This window comes from Lepisma saccharinum, chromosome 14, assembly GCF_977018435.1.
Source record: "Lepisma saccharinum chromosome 14, izLepSacc3.1, whole genome shotgun sequence".
NCBI lineage: Eukaryota > Metazoa > Arthropoda > Insecta > Zygentoma > Lepismatidae > Lepisma > Lepisma saccharinum.
In genome coordinates, this window is record NC_139242.1 from 26,169,252 (window position 1) to 26,186,599 (window position 17,348).

Sequence of the window (17,348 nt, forward strand, 5' to 3'; positions counted from 1 at the left end):
AGGTCTGTCCAGAAAGAAACTTAACATTTGAAACAACATCCTAATGTGACCAATATACTTTATTAATGGTGCCATGAAGTGTAATTTTTTTTAACATTAATTTTCCATTTGTTGCATTTGTTTTTGTGGGCCTCCCCCATGGCGCTGTGGTTGTGTCATTGCCTTGTAATCAAGGGGTCCCAGGTTCGATACCTGTTGTAGGGACAAGTGGTTCGGATCCCACTTTAAACTGTATTTCCAGTCCCAGTTAGCCTTACTGTGCATAAAGTGGACTTAAAACAGCAACTCAAACCAAACCAAAACCAAGCATTTGTTTTTATTTATTTAATTGAATTGAATTGTTGTTTTAAGTCCACTTTATGCACAGAAAGGCTAACTGGGACTGAACGTACAGTTTAAACTGTGATCCGAACCACTGTGCAATGTGAAGAGCTTGTTGATTTAAAAAAACGTATATTGTCAGTTTCCTGAAATACGTCATGCCAGATAATTAGATATGGGTATACAGTTATCAAAGTGGGTTGAAAAATCCTCATCTCTGTAATTTTAAAAAATGCACCAGCCTCAGCAAACACTACCTTACATAAACAGCTATAGATCATAACAAAACAACATGGAATAATGTACTTCTCTTCTAAGCAAGTAAATACATTTTTTGATGTGAGGTTTCAGGAGAATGCATGAACAACATGTGTATACAAGAGGATGAAGTGTTCTAGCAAAAAGGAAAATGGATGTTGAAGAATCTCCCTACCTGACACTAAAGCATATTGAGCACACTGTTTCAAAAATGTAGTGTTTTTTTTCTGGACATACCTTTTAATGGATATTGATAATAGTTTAAAAGGCAGACCTCCACTAAACTGACCAGGCCTACAGTATATTCAACAGTGATGATTTTCATCTGGGGAATCTTACACTAAGAAATTACATTGTAAAATGTATTGCAATCGTTGGTTCAGGATTCTCCAACAAAATCTTCAATAAGAGATGTGCAGGCCTCCCCGATGGTGCAGTGGTAGCGTTGTCGCCTTGTAATCAAGGGGTCCCAGGTTCGATACCTGGTGGAGGCACATAGTGGTTCGGATCCCACTTTAAACTGTAGGTCCAGTTCCGATTAGCTTTTCTGTGCATAAAGTGGACTTAAAAAACAAATCAATCAATCAATCAATGAAAGATGTGTGTTTGCATTGTTTGTCGTGAGGATCACAAAAGAAAGCTTCTCTCTTCGTTATGCTCTTCTACCAATGTATTTTAAATCATTTTTTTCTTAACTGTATAGTATAGTTGAAATGCATGTAATTTGTGTAGCATTGTGTTGTCAGTCAGATGACCTCTAATGATTTTGATTGCATGGCAGATGCAGTCCTCCTGGATTGTGGCTGACTTTTATGTATGTGTTTACAGATTTTTGAGACACTGGAACCGTGGAGACTTCAATTCTTGTACGCGAACTGATCTCACTTTCAAACCTGTGCCTGATTCTAAATTAGCTCGCAAGAGAGAGGAGAGACTTCGGAAACAGGCAGAGAAAGAGAGAGAGGAAAGGGAGAAAGCTGCAGCCCAAGCAGTAAGTTTATTTTGTACAATTTTATTACCTGTCTCCACATTTGGCATTTTATCATATTTTAGTAGCCTTCATTGCTGAAAAGTTGTTCTTCGTGTACTACTAGTATGACGACAAGAAGGATGAGATAGAGGAGGATGCACAATATTGCAAAATTGAATTAAATTATTGTTTTACATAACTTATGGATAAATAGACTCCCACTTTTGTGGACCCTGTGAAATACCCACACTCCAAGAAAGTATCGGCCATTATCGGTGAGGAAATTTGAAGTGATACTTTCTGATGCCAATACTATGTATTACAAGAGTATCTGTACTCTTATCAATATCTGCTGATGTAGTCAATCAGCAGAATAACCAATATTTTTACGAATCCAATATTATAATTAGCCTGTAACTTGGGCAAAAATCTATCCTTTGTTATTATTTTTATTAATATAACTATAATTTGCAGTCTTCTTTTGGAAAGGGAAATGTCGAAGTTTGCACTTTCATTTTCATCAGCATACACATGGAACATTTGCAGTTTCTTATTGGATTGTTGAAATATTAGTTACTGCATGAACAAAAGTTTCATACCAGTCCATTCTTAAAAATACAGGGTGTTCAAAAAGTTACGCAACCTTATGGGAAAATATTTCTTATTTATTGCATTTTTTACATTAAGTGCTGGAAGTGACTGCTGTTTTGTTCTTCACACAAGTGGACACGACGAACCATGTTGTTGGAAACCCTTTTCAATGTTATCTGTGAGATGTTACCAACACAGCTACGAATATTGTCTTTCAATTCCGGAAAACTGTGCGGATGAGTAACGTAGACAGAGTCCTTAAGATAACCCCACAAGAAGAAGTCTGGAGGCGATAAATCTGGAGATTGCTGTGGCCATAACCCCACTGAGATCAGTCGTCCTGGAAAACACTCTTCCAAGTAACTCATTGTGTTCCCAGCTGTGTGGGCTGTGGCATTGTCCTGTTGAAACCATGTGCGTTCCAACTTCTCAGCTGACAACGTGTTAACAAATTCTCTCACCATTGTCAGATGTCTGTTCAAAGAATGTAATGAACACGCAACTACGTGATATGGCACACCAAACTCCAATTTTCTGTGAATGCAGAGGCAACTCCTTCATCACATGTGGGTTGTCACTGGCCCATACCTGAAAATTTTGGGCATTAATGTATGCATCCAGATGGATCCATGCCTCATCAGTCCAGTACCAATCATCGAGTTCCTTCCCTTCTGGCGTTACAGATTCCATAAACCAATGACAATAGTCTTTTCGGGTATTCAGGTATAATGAAACAAGAACAATTCATGAGATTTCCCATAAGGTTGCATCACTTTTTGAACATGCTGTATATTGATTTTCATGTTTGGGGAATAAAAGACATGTAGACGAAAGGAAGTTAGTAATTTTTGTCCGCAAAACTTACTTGTAGAAGTTCTATTAATTTCGGTGGCCTCTGCCAGAACCTCTGCAAGTAAGTTCCGTGGCAAAAATTAGTAACTCCCTTACGTCTAATTATAATGATTTTGTCTGTACTAATTCTGTTAACATTTTTTCTTACAGATATCAATATAATCCAACCTCTGTTGGATAGTTGTTAGTAGAACAAACTGTTGAACCAAGGTTCTTATGTACGACATGGGTGTTTCTTATTTTGTTTATTCTGAGTATCCTGATTTAGTGTAGGAAAAGCAATAGCTTGCCGATACACAAATGTCAATGCTGTTTCTTGTACACTGAAGAAATTATAATTAGCTATTTGGAATATATTAAATCAGCATCATGCTAGTCTTTCAGAAATTTGCCCTGCATTTGAACTTATAATGACATGCCAGTCATATACAGTAATTGAATGCTGAACATCGTGATTACAAGGCAACTGTAAACTGCCAAAATCAAAATTCAATTATTGGTCATTAAGTGTCTACACAATTTGTGTAGTACCACAACAGAACCACTTTGTAAAATGTTCGAAAATGATAAATATGGATTTTGTTTTTACATGATTTTCATATTCTTAAAATAAGCCTATCACTATACTGTATGAAGTCAATATAGTTAGGTTAGGCCAGGCTTGTTCTCATGATGCATTTAGGTGATCGACTCAATCTCACAATGAATGTTGTGGGCTTAAGTACCAGGGTGGGAATGAGTATTCCTCTTTCCCTGTTTGTGTGTGTATGGATGTGTGTCTGTCCATCTGTCCTCTCTTCTCTTTGTAAATTTCAACTGATCATAATCCATCCACATTATCATGATTAGCCTTAAAAATCTAATAAGGGACAATACAGGAACTCTGTTAGAAAAGATTTAAAAGTTATAAGCTGCTGAAGAAAATTAGAAAATTTTACAAGTAAAAACTACCAAGAAAAATAGAGGTGTAGATATAAGAAAAAATAGTCTAAATTCACATATTAAAAAGTAATAGCCTTATTTGACCTCTTCAAATCTGTTTTACTGTGAAAAGTTGGGCAAATATATATGACGGTTAACAAATACAAATCTTAATATATACTTGTTATATATGAAATTCATCATGATTTCCGTAATGTTTTGTGCATGTACATGACATGCTAATTTTATTTTGTTTGTGTAGCGAAAGGTGGCTACTCCAGAAAAGCAGGATGCTCCAAAGGCACCTTCTGGTGGTCCTATAGAAACAATTACGTCTCCATATGATCGATTTACTCCACGACAAGGATATCCAGATACACCAGCATTGAGGCAACTGAGGTAAGTACACTTTTCAATAATAAAAATATTTTGATGTGCACCGGGTTTCTTTGTTGTAGGGTAAGAATACATTTTTAAAAAAAGTGCCTGCCTCAATATTTTACAGAAGGGTTCCTTAAGAAGTATTCCATTTTTATTTGCACGTAGAAACAAAATTCTCGTGTACCAAGAACCATATCGACAGGTCATAGGGATAAAGATTGTTCCTTAGCTATTTTAACTTCCTTGCCTACCCCCATAGCTTTCGAATACAGTTGTTATCATTGTATCTAAGGTAGAAAAGAAGCATACACAATATCTTTGGTATATACTCTGATGTTTCATGTTGCTATTCATTTACTAATACAGTAGAGCGTCGATTATCCGAAGTAATTGGGGGACATGGGTGTTCGGAAAACTGGTTTGTTCGGATAATCGAACTGTACATGTTTATTTGCCAAAAAGAAGTACTGTACAGTAAATTTATTCATAAAAACAGGCATCTCTTTAAGTATTACAAAGTAACGTACAAAGGCAACTTTAGTAGGAATATATAGTATGTGGTACAGTTTATTAAACAAAAATATGTACATATTACATACGCATTTTGCATGAACAATACACACAGTACACAAAATTAACGTTTAAACTACTGTGGGAAAGGTGGGAGAGTAACAGGTGCGAGCGAGTACACAGTTCGGTTAAGCGGTCGTTCGGTTGACCGACGTTCGGATAATCGACGCTCTACTGTACCGTGCAACCTTGATTATATGTTTTTCAGGGATCTTATGCTAAAAACTTAAAATACTGGGAAATGTCAGGTTGGAAACAAAATTCTAACATTTGTTTATTGCAACCAGAAAGAGATCAAGTGTATAATGTGGTAAAAAGTAAAACTCAGGGTTCAACAGCATTGATAATTTCTGGACAGTTCGTAAAGTAAAAATTGCTTAACTTTTGAAACAGTGTGCCCAATATGTATTACTGGCAGAGCATCATGTAGGGGGATTCTTTAAGGTTAATTTGACTTGTTTTACCACTCCATTCCTCTTGTATGTAAATATTGATAGAAGAGCTCCTGGACTGTGTGAATATCTACGACACAGTTTCACCAAAGTTTGGTTTTGTTTTAATCAAAGACAGACATGTATGTACTTACAAGTACACAAGTTTGTACATTGGTGTTCTGCCAGGTGGCAAGAGTTGTATGACCAGCATATTGTTTGCTAACAATGGACACAAGGAGGGAACAGAATGGATACTGCAGCTGAACCAGTGTATCTGTATTGGAAAGTATTGGTTGCATTTTATTTACTGATACCAGCTAATACTTTTCTGGCAATTAGGTTCGCAAAAATGCTGCACAACACTTTCACGTAGTCTAATTATCTTGGAAGTTATGCAAAATTTGAAGTTCCTATTAAGTTGCACCAATATAATGTGAAAAACTTATAATTGGAGTGGAGTACTCGCTTACTGATGTTAGTATTTTGAACAACTTTTAATTGCTGCAATTTTCAAGCGCCAGTATTGGTTGGGAATTGAAAAGAGTGTCAGCATTGGTATCCATTTCATCTTATCGCCATTCACACTCATCTTTGTTATTAGCTGAAGTAGCAGAAATGCAATGTAAAATAAATCAAGTCATTCAATCAATCGATTTCTATCTTTGCTCCAGTACCAAACATGGTATGTACTCTTCCAACATTAAACTGTTAAAATAAACATAACTGATTGCATTTGACCTATTCGAAGAATGTAAAATGTATAATGGAATATTATTTGTTCCAGTGAATATGCCAGACCACATGCAGGATTCTCTCCGGGCACATTGCCTAGGTCGGGTTTGGCCCTTCCTCCACAGTGCATAGATCCACTGCTTCATTTCCAGTTCAACAGCATGTATGGACCAGGAGCACGAGAGAGGTATGAACTAGTAGTAACACATTTCGTACATTTGCATGTTCAAAATGTGAATATATTAGTTGTGTATAGTATATTGCTTGATGTATGATGGGATTCCAATGTACTTACTCACAATTGTTTGAACTGATTCTGATGCTAATAACCAGTTCCATTATGCATGATTTAACAGAAATCAAGTCCTGTTTTCACCATGGTAAAAGTAAGAATAGCTGTAAAAATTATTTTTGTGCGTGATAAATATCTTGTATGTTTTCTGTTTCATATTGTTGTACACCATGTGTCTCTCTCTCAACAGTTAAAGACTTAAACGCTCATTTATTAGAATGTTAAAGTCGTATGGAGTGGATTGAAAATTTGTTTGAAAGTGCCTGTAAGATTGGAAAAGTTAGATATTTGATTCTGGCAGAAATAGTGGAAACCTACTCCTTATTTACACATCTTAGTTCAGTGACTTGTGTTTTTAATGGTGCACTGTATTCAACTCAAAGTTGATATCTTGTGAATTTTTTTTGTTTGTTTGTTTATTATGGAAACACGAAATGTGAAACACATTTTCCTATCATATTTTGCCACGGAATGTTGAGAAATGAATGCAAATTACTTTATTTACCAACTCAACACTTTGCGAAGTTTGAATTATCCGGTAAGTTATGCAAAATCACAGAAAATTGGTTAATTACCTTGAAAATATTTGAGAAGCAAACATGGTCTACTTTACACAGGACTAAACTTAAGGGAGAATTCACACCGAAGAAACACGCAACACGCGACATGCAACACGTGTCGCTTGGAAGCCAACACTCAGTAATCAATGCAACCTTTCGAACCGAAGAAACATGGCAAGATGCACGTGTCGCATGTCGCTTACGTGCCTTTCGGACTGTGCCGTTTTCTCAATACCGTGCATCGTGTTGCTTCAGTTTCTTGTTCGCACATGCTTCGAATGCTTCATTCCAACGAGCTGTGTTTAGACTCACGTTCATTTCGCTTTATCAAGTTTTTTGATGCACTTATCTATCGGCTGTAATTTGCCTTCAACATCGTGAAAAGAGGCCATGGTTTGGCCATTTACCTGACTGCTTTTATTTGAAAAAGTCAGCTTATAGAGGCACTTTAGTCCAAACTATATTAGTTAACATGGTAAAGTACTCTAGTGCATTTTTTTTCAACCACGGGCCACGACCCGATACCGTGCCCTCGTATCAACTATACTGAGCTGTGAAATGTTCTGCTGAAACTGGTTGACAACTATCATAATCACAATATCGTATTTGAGTTGTGAGTTTTCGTTTTTTAAGTCCATTTTATGCACAAAAAGACTAATCAGAACTGGATCTGCCCGGTGCCTCCCCGGTTATCGAACCCGGGATCACTTAATTACAAGGAGACGACGTTACCACTTTGTCTTCCATCAAACTATTAGTACTCTTATGATTATGCTAGAATTTATTTATCAATATTTAATTTCATAGGTACATGTTAATTTATGCATAAAATCTTCAATACTGTAAAGATTTACGACGAAAATTCTTCGGCTAAGGGCATTGACTTTTCGCTTTATTCAGGCTGAAAAGTCTAGCGTATACAGTTTGATTTCAGTGCATATTATTTCTCAGTTTTCTCGTGCACAACATGTCTCTCCCAAGTTTCAATAACTTGCACAAATTTTACAACGCAGTTTACATGTAACAATGTCTCTTGTATTCTGTTATTTTCGGGTGACTAATAAACTGATTAATGCAATTATATCGGTACCATCATGCAAACTGAGCAAAGACACCAAGTGTCGTTTGCCGCGTGCATCTTGTCTCTTCGGTGTGAAACACTCGTGTTGCATGTTTCTTCAGTGTGAATTCTCCCTAACACTGATAGCAGTATAAATGTGCTATCAGAAAGAAAATGTTTATATTGTGTAATAAGTAGTTTTAAATTAAATATAGGCTTATATTCTCCATTTTTATATGCAGTTTTTGATCCTGAAATGTGCCCAGTTTTTGTATCAAAAATCGACCTTTCATTCACCATTAGTATGTGGTTCTATTAGTCAATTTTCAAAGGTTGTGTGTCGGCCCCCGTGGCTGAGTGGTTATCTCATCGTGCTACAACACCAGGGGTCCCGGGTTCGAATCCCTGCCTGGGCATGGATTTTTGTGTGTGTCCATTCATCAATTTCTTCATCACTCATCCCCATCTTTGCAAAATAGCCAAAAGTGTCACAAAAAGCTAAGTAAAAAAAAGGAAATCAATCAAATCAAAATCAAAGGTTGTGTGTTATGAATGTATGTAGTGAAGGCAATGGACCTTCCTTTGCAATTTATTAGTTGGTGTATTTCTGATTCGAGTGTAATATATAAGTGGTTTTGGGTGTTAATTTCTTTAAAAATTGATTGTATTTCCCTAGGCTGGAACTAGAGCACCTAGAGCGTGAGAAGAGAGAACGTGAACTGAGGGAGCTGAGAGAGAGGGAGTTCAAAGAAGAACTCATGAAGAACGCAGGCGCAGGTCCTCGTGTGCCAAATCCTCTGGATCCTCATTGGTTGGAGATGCACAGAAGGTGGGTAAACTTAGCATTTCAAGTTCCTGTGTCATCTGCAGAGTTGTCAGGTTACAAACTTATTGTGACATAGAAATAATCTAACATCCCTCACACAAACAATAAAATAAATGCAGGGAGAGTGTGTTGCTCTCAGCGTTTCTGTATCATCAAGCATTTTGACAGAAGGAATAAACTAAATCAACATTACCAATACCAAGACTTGAAAGCCGAAACAATTGAAAGTAGTTCAGTTAAATACAGAGAACCTTAGTACAGTGAAATCTCGATTTTAAGTGTTTCAGTGGACCAAGTTGAAAGAACTTATAATGCGGGAAAATGTAAAATCCGGGAAAATTTTGTTGCATTTTGCTCTACTGGAACCATGAGAATTGAATGTGTAATGTGGGAAAATGTAAAATCGGGGTTCGACTGTACTCACTTTTTCCTTGAAGCTGTTGTTTGTAGTTCTAATAATTTCAGTGCACTGTTTCTTGGCATGCTACTATTGTTTTTAGTTCTTTGGCTGCCAATAGGTGTGCTGTTGTCATCTATCTGCAATTATCTCTCTTGAACTTTATGGCTGTTACAAGCATAAAAACATAGTGTTTGTTGTAATGTTTCAGGAGAACACATGCAACATAGATTTTGTTGTAATGTTTCAGGAGAACACATGCTCCCTTCATCAGACATTTATTTTGTAGTTTGATTAAAGATACAGTTCTAACAAGAGGATTTATTTAACAAAAAAGAAGCAGTTATACAATGGATCTTTTCAGTGTTACATTGTTGGGACATAACAACTGTGAAACAAGCAGTTGGTTTTTGTTATTTTTATTAGTTATTTTTTATGAAGATTTTTATCAAATATTAATTATAGATCCCAAATATTATCGAGCAATTCAAAATCATCATCTCTTTTACAAAGAGACTTGATCTCTTCTGTTACATTAAGTTTTAAATATTGTGAAAAAGGGAATTCCATAGTATTGTCATTCTCGTTATTTAATTTCTTCCAGTGTTGTTCTGTGATGAACGAAGCCTCCCAGACATTCAAAACTATGTCTCCCATTACTTTTTTTTAAAACCTTTCTCATTTTAATCATGTTTTCTAGGGTTCAAATTTTGAATGTCCGAATCATGTTCACCATTTTTCTTGATTTTTGCCCTACATAATCTTTTGAACATGAACAAGTTGTTATATATTCTTGTGGATTCTACATCTGGCATTGGTTTTCTCATTTTATATTCATTAATTGTACTTTCCAAACTTCTTGGTGATTTAAAAACAGTTTGGAAGTTAAGTCTTCTAAATATTCTTGCATTTCGTACAAGAATTCCTTTTTTTTTATTCTTGTAGCATGAATAGAAATAATTCTACAACGCAAGCAATGTGTACATACAAGAAAAGTTATCATAAGTCATCTATTCTTTTCATTTGAATCTGTCTGTGCTTTAATCAGCGACAAACACTACCATTTATATATGCCAAGAATTCTTTAATTACTGCCTGTTTCTCTAGCATCAACTCTTTCCACAATTGCTTATCAGTATTGGAACTTACTTCCTTCCTTTTATTTTTCAAACCATGTCAAGTTTAGCCCCGTCAAAGCAAGAATATCTATTGTTTGCATGCAAAAATTTGTACAGTGCTGCCCTATGTTTTGCATGTTGTAGTAAATGCAACTTCCTTTGTAGGTACGCTAGCCTGGCGCCAGGAGGACCCCCTCAAGGTGCAGCCCTGCATCAGTTTGGCCTGTACCCTGCAGGCCAAACAGCTCTCTCTCAGCTCGAAAGAGAAAGATTGGAGAGGTTAGGTAAGTTCTATGAGGAAACCTGCTGCTATCACACTGTTAGTGGTGAAGGTGGGGTGCTCCTTGGGAAAATTAACCAAAAAAGAAAATGAAAAACCATCCTGCAATGCTTCCATGTGTTGTGCTCACACGGCTGTTTTTAATCATGGGCCATGCCTTTGTTTCTGCGTTCATGATTGGCTGTGACAATACTCAAAGTAAACTCTCAGTAACTTATTTTATTTCTTAGAAAATACAGTACTTTATTGTACTAAAGCTGCAGACAAGGATATAAAACAGTTGCAAGTTTTATATTCGCTGATTGATAACAATATCGTTGGAAAGTTAACTCTTTTACAATAAGAGTAATGCAATGAGGACATGTTTATGCATTTTCAAAAGCAATTCTGACATGTTCAAAAAGTTCTAGTTCACAATATTACTAGACAAAAATAGTAACAGCAAAATGCTCATTTTAGTATGAGGCACAACATTTAATAAAGAAATAGCGTGCTTTTCTTTAGTACAAATTATAACACTTGTAGTAACAAACACCCTCCTATTAACAAATTCGGTGCAATTGGGACTCTTTACTAACAATTCTAATGAACAAAAAAATGGATGCAAGTACAAAAATCTGGCATCCATACCTTTACAAAAAGCTTCCAGTATCTCGAGTGTATACTATGTAAGGCACTGATTGTTGTCAGAAATCCGCAACTATAGCTTGGTGTATCTATTGCAGGAATCCCCACATCAATTGGTCCCCCTCTTCACCCTGGAGATGCTCTGGGTTCATCAGTTGAACGGCTGTCGGCAGAACGTTTGCATGCAGAACGGATGGCTCTAGCCACTGATCCTATGGTGCGGCTTCAGATGGCAGGCATTAGCCCTGAATACCATGCACATACGCATGCTCACACACATGCACATTCTCATACCCACCTCCACCTCCACCCTGGTCAGGAGATAGCAGCAGCCAGTTCTGGTTTTCCTCTTCCAGGTAAAGATAATTCTCTTAACTGGAATTTGTGTACAAACGTTACTTGTTCTTTTGTAGAATGTTGGAGTTACATAGGAAAGGGGGAAAAAAAATTTCACAGGTAATAATACCACGTTGGTAAACGTTTGTTTTTAAGCCCACTTTTTACTCTTAATAGGGTAATCAGCGGGACAAGGCATATTCTTTTTAAAATAGTTGAAAAATTGCTCAAATATGTAAAAAGTGAATCATGAAATAATTGGTTAAACAACGAAGATATTTGTCCACGCGACACTTTCTGAAGTTTGAATTATCCTGTGAGTTATGCAATTTACGAAAAATTGATTAATTTTGCTGTAAATATTTGAGAAGCAAGAATGGACCCTTTTATATAGGAATAATCTTAATACTCTGGTAACTACATAAATGTGCTATTAGAAGGGTTATGTTTATTTTGTGTAATAAGTGAAGTTTTTAAATCAAATTTAATATTATAATCACAATTTTAACACCAAAATGTCATTTTATAAACTGCATTTGATCTGATTTTTCACCACTATAACCGAAATTTTATTTTATTTGCCAAAAATATGTGCCTCTAGTAATAGATTTTCTGGAAAGCACTGAATTTCTTGTTATATTTTCACATTTTGTTTATTATCTACTATTTTGCTTTATTGCTTGTCCACACACAAGGAAACAACCTTCCTGAACAAGTTTAGTAAGGTTAAACATTTTGCACACTCGTAATTAATTTGTGCTCTAAAATAAACTCATTACCTGTTAAGAATAGGGATTTTTATTAAAAATGCATTTGTCGTTTTTTTTACTATTTTAGATCGTACATGCATTTTTCATTTGGCATTTTTAGCAAATTTTGAGGTCATTTAATGCCTTGCTGTACTAATCAGGAACAACAGTTTGAAGTGGAATAGGCCTACTGTGCAATTGCGTCCTCCACCCTATATCTTGCCAACCACTGGTGTAGTGCCTAGCACAACATGCCAGGGGTCTAGGGCTTGAATCCCAGAATCCCGGCCTGGGTATTGGAATTGGATATGTGAGTTCCAGTCCATTATTCTAGGTGGAGAATGCAGAAATTTTGCATTCTGTTTTGTCCCTAGTTTTATGTTGGTTATTGTATTTAATCGTTAAATTGCTTTATTCTTCCAGCTTCAGCTGGTGCATATCCAAGACCTGGCATGCTTCAAGCTAGAGATCCAACTCTTGGGTTGCATCACCCCACAGATCTGTTGGGCAGACCATATGCAGACCAGCTTGCTCATCAGGTAAGGTTGATTTAATCTATTTTTTTTTTTTTATGGGGAGTGTTTGATTGATGATTTTTTCAAAAAAAAAGAAATGCACATTTTAACATGCAGTTAAGATTGGCGGAAGTTGTTGGCTAATAATAATTCATAAAGATGGATTTACTAATTTTAATAATCCTAGACAGACCTAACAGTTCTCTAAATATCCTTGAAGAATTAAGATGGATAGTGATATTGGTATCAGTATATCTCTTAGAATTCATTCACTGATACTTTTTCTGGAGATTGGCCATTACTCAGGTCCACAAGAATCCAATATGACACTTTCACGGAGTTAATTATCGTGGAAAATGTGAAAATTTGAAATTTTCATATATTTTGCACCAGTATTATGTGAAAAATGGATTTTGTGTTTATGAGAGTTATTTTAACAATCCAATAAGAAATGGGAAGAGTATTGTCAGGGTTATTGTTTTTGTCTCAGACATAATGAAAATATTGCTTCAAGTTTGTATTTGTAATAATTTATATAATCTATTTCTGCTTAGCTGTCTGCTCAGGCTGCTGCCCATGAACAGTTACAGCGCCAGATGTTGCTCGAAAGAGAGAGATTTCCTCACCCATCAGCTCAGTTGCATCCAACAATAGTTGCACAACATGAAGAATATCTTCGGTAAGATTTATGAAATAAATAAATAGCATATATAATGTAATATTTTCATTTCCTACGCTGTGAGAGTTCACCAGGTGACATTGATAAAGTTGAAATTTTGTAATGAAAGACAACAGCATGCTATTCTCACTCATGTGTATGAATCATATTATGAATTGGTGCTGAAGTATTTCATATCCTTGCACTCTGGAGATTGTTTCGGTCTGAAATGTCAAACTTACTCACAGCCATGTATGGAGATCTTGTCCACTATCTTTTTAGAATGTAATGTATTTATTCAGATGCCACGTGCAAGGCAGAATATTATTGAGATTTGTTAATGATGGCAGTACCAGATGCCAGAGAAAGCCATTGTAGAGATGTTTGAACTCCGATAGTCAATTGCTAAAGTCATTTAGGGAAATATGTGATGTGAATAATCAAAATATGATGTATGTAAGTTAGGTATTATCTAAACATTCATGTTAAGATTCGTTTTTGATACGGTGAACTTTTTTCAGCGTGTAAAGATAAGGCAAAGTTCCCCGTGCATATAGCATCATCCCATGAAGGCACATTTAGGGGATGTGGGAGGTGATGTGATCAGCACCGCCTTTACCCCCCCAGGATTGCCCCCAGGTACTCGTTGATTTGAGGCTGGATGAGCCCCAGAGCTATCTTATGTGGGGACAAGGCTGGAAAAATTCCAACCTTACATCACCCACCCTGGGTATCGAACCTGAGTCTTCCATGTGGCAGTCAAATGCCCTACCGACGACTAGACCACAGCTGCTCATCTTTTCAGGGTGTATGAGTGCAATTTAGCAATGTCTGGGTCCTGGGTCAGCCACTTCTTGATTCATGGTACATATAGGCTTTTCATATCGCTTCATCTTTGTTTAGTAGGTGGATAACTGAATACATTAAGGTGAGGTAACTGAGCCACAAAAACAGCATAATTCAATGTAATTTAGTATTACACTTGACAAACGTGGACCAGATTTTTTATTCATACATTCTCCCAACCTTTGTTTTGCTAACCATGGTGAAATTTCAAACCATTTATAAGGTTCAGTATTTCAGAATTAAAGGAAAAATAATTTGAACAAAGGGGAGGTGTTCCATTATGGTAGGTATTTTCTTCTTTAGCGTTGCTAGGCTGTTGTGAGTCAAATGGGCAATTAATATATACTCTGATTATTTTTTTAGAAAAAGTATTGAATTACTTTGAATAGTTCTTGTAACTTTTTCTATTATGCAAGTTATTGAACAAAAAATATGCATCATTTTGAATATTGTTACATTTTTCTATTTTGTCTCTATGATATGTTTCATTTTATAGTTACAAATGGTTCAGTCATTAAATAAACATCATCTGACATGTAGGAAGTTCCAAATGACTGTACGGATCAAAAAATATGATTTAAATAACAGGTAGGCTATCTTTAAAGAACTCAAAACATGAAGTTACTATATTGTTATTTGCTTAATAGGCCATATGGGAAAATATGTAAGAAAATAAAACAAGTAATTTTTTTGTGAAAAACAGATTAAGTGTGGCATTTTACAGCTAGGCTACAACTTGATCTTAAGGCTCGGCTGGACCTTTGGCTGACACCAGGGCAGCTGTTTTCGAAATTTCCTCTCCTTTCGAAAAACTGCTACGATATTCCTAAATCTGAATAATTACATATGCTTAGAATTCCTTCTAGAGTAGTGGTTCTCAAACTGTGGTACGCATACCCCCAGGGGGTACATGAATGACTTGAAGGTGGTACGCGATCAGCTCGGAAGAGAAACGTCGAGAATACCCACATGACAATATTTTTGCTGCAGGTGTGTAGAGAAGGCTTCATAGCTTTAACACTCAACAAGAGTGTCACTGACGCTCTTGTCTTTGTTTCATATTTTTTTAAACAAAATACTCATTTGAAATCTATAATAGACTAAATTTGGAGCCGAATCTCCGCTTGAAAGTTTCAAGTGCACAATCAGACATCAAGAAACTGTCAGCCTATGCAGGCACATCCTTCTCACTAGAAACACTGAGGATTTACAATAAAAACTCCAAAATTGTGCCTGACAGTTCATTTACAAACTTATTTTTGTTCTTTACTTCTTTTTTCAATAACTCTGAAAGAAATATATGAATATTAGTTTTTTCCATATTTACATATTTCTTTGCATGCATGTGTTTTACATTTTTATTCTTGTAACTAATTGAAAATGTAGGACTATCCAAAAAATAAAAAGCGTAGGACTCTCATGTTTTATTTGTTTACCATCTTTCCATATACAGCCCGAATGCCATTTTGCTATTGCAGATGCACGCCTCCAACATATCGAAAAGGCACCACCAATCAGGCAGCCAAAAAAATTCCCCAAATCCCAGCATTCGTAGAAAACTATAGCAGGGGTACATTAGATGTTCAGTTACGACTAAATAGATACAATGAGAAAAAAACTTTGAGAACCACTGTTCTAGAGCATTCGTGTGGTGTACTATTGCTGTTGGTTAGACATTTTCAATAGTTTACGTAGCCACGAAACTATGGTGAATATCTAGACAACTTCAAAAGCAAACCACATGAAATGTGAATGAATGCTCTAGAAGAAATTCTAAGCACATGCTTTCTTTCAAAAGGAGAGAAAAATTGGAATAAGCTTCCCTGATGTCAGCCAAAGGTCCAGGTGAGCCTTAAAAATCTGTTTGCATCAGTGATCATTCCTGGAAATTTTAATCAATCTCATATGTGCATTTGTATTAGTATATTTACGATGTGTGGCTGTTTTCTTGTAAATGCTGAATGGCGAATTTTTCTTTTTCCCTCCATAGACAACAACAGAGAGAACGAGAGATGAAAGTCAGGGCTTTAGAAGAAGCTGCAAGAGAATTCCGGCCCTAAGCCGAAGATGGTTATCCCAAACGTGTGTCTAAAGTACAAAAAAAGGTTTCAGGGTGGAAATATGCCTGTAGAGATGACTATAGTATGCTCTTCAGTGTGTCACTTACCTTTTCTTTTCGACCCAGCCCGGCAACCACAATAAAATGTAAAAAAATGGTGCAAATATATATAAATATATATATAAAAAGAAAATACAAATGAAGTAGATTATATTTAAATAGTCTCTAGTCACCTGTTGAGCATACATTGGTGAAGGACTTGCCTTTTTGTATTAGGCTTCGTAGAAATGTATAATTTATTATAGATGCATTATCCATTCAGTGGGGAACATATCTATCTATGTTTGGGAGAGTGATAAACCAGAAGTGGATAAAAGTACTTCAGGAGTGTTGGAGGACTGGGCCTTGTTGTAAAATTTTACGTCGTCTTCTCTGGTACAGTTTGTTTTAGTAATGTGTGAGTGAAACTAACTGCTTTTTATATAGTAGCATGAAAAATCTTATGACGTATGAGTCAATTTTTTTACTTGGAATGGGGTTTTGTTAATGTATTGTTTCTTTAATGCTGCCAACTGGTAAATATGTAATTTTATGTTGAACTGCCATAGAAGAAATAAAATACATAAGTGTCTTAAGATTCTATGCTTTTGGGTGTTTGTTTCCAGTTTTCCATTGAATCTACCAGGTTTTGTACGTACGGGCAAGGTCGGTGTGAAACAATAAACCCAGTGTACCCTGGTGGAAAAGGAGTGGGGAGGGGCAGAGGAAGTTTAATTTTATTCTTTTCTTTTTCATCTACAATTACATGGCAAGGGCTCCGAACAAGGGGGCAGATGGAGCTCGAACCTTTTAAGTTAAACGTTCAAGGTGGAAGAAATTCAAGACGACCTTTTAACAATAGCGATAAGACGAGACTAGATCATCCAAGACTTGTCAAATTCTAGACGGAAAAGCGAACAGAACGCGTATTTACACTTCAAGACAAGACCCAGTAC

The 17,348-nt window shown here is 36.1% G+C and overlaps 1 protein-coding gene across 5 annotated transcripts in view; it reads left to right on the top strand.

Annotated features, from left to right (window-relative positions):
* Positions 1-16,986, top strand: part of Gug (arginine-glutamic acid dipeptide repeats grunge) — a 66,321-nt gene extending 49,335 nt beyond the window's left edge. For 3 of the 5 annotated variants that reach the window (XM_083135280.1, XM_083135281.1, XM_083135282.1), the window contains 9 exons: positions 1,408-1,570; positions 4,176-4,312; positions 6,083-6,217; positions 8,619-8,771; positions 10,449-10,567; positions 11,289-11,546; positions 12,699-12,814; positions 13,345-13,469; positions 16,285-16,986. In XM_083135280.1, coding sequence (XP_082991406.1) covers positions 1,408-1,570; positions 4,176-4,312; positions 6,083-6,217; positions 8,619-8,771; positions 10,449-10,567; positions 11,289-11,546; positions 12,699-12,814; positions 13,345-13,469; positions 16,285-16,354 — 1,276 coding nt within the window. In that variant the 3' untranslated portion in view covers positions 16,355-16,986. Of the gene's footprint in view, positions 1-1,407; positions 1,571-4,175; positions 4,313-6,082; positions 6,218-8,618; positions 8,772-10,448; positions 10,568-11,288; positions 11,547-12,698; positions 12,815-13,344; positions 13,470-14,790; positions 14,883-16,284 lie in introns of all 5 variants that reach the window. The other 2 variants (XR_014443343.1, XM_083135283.1) reach the window with 2 other exon arrangements.
* Positions 16,987-17,348: the final 362 nt, after the last annotated feature.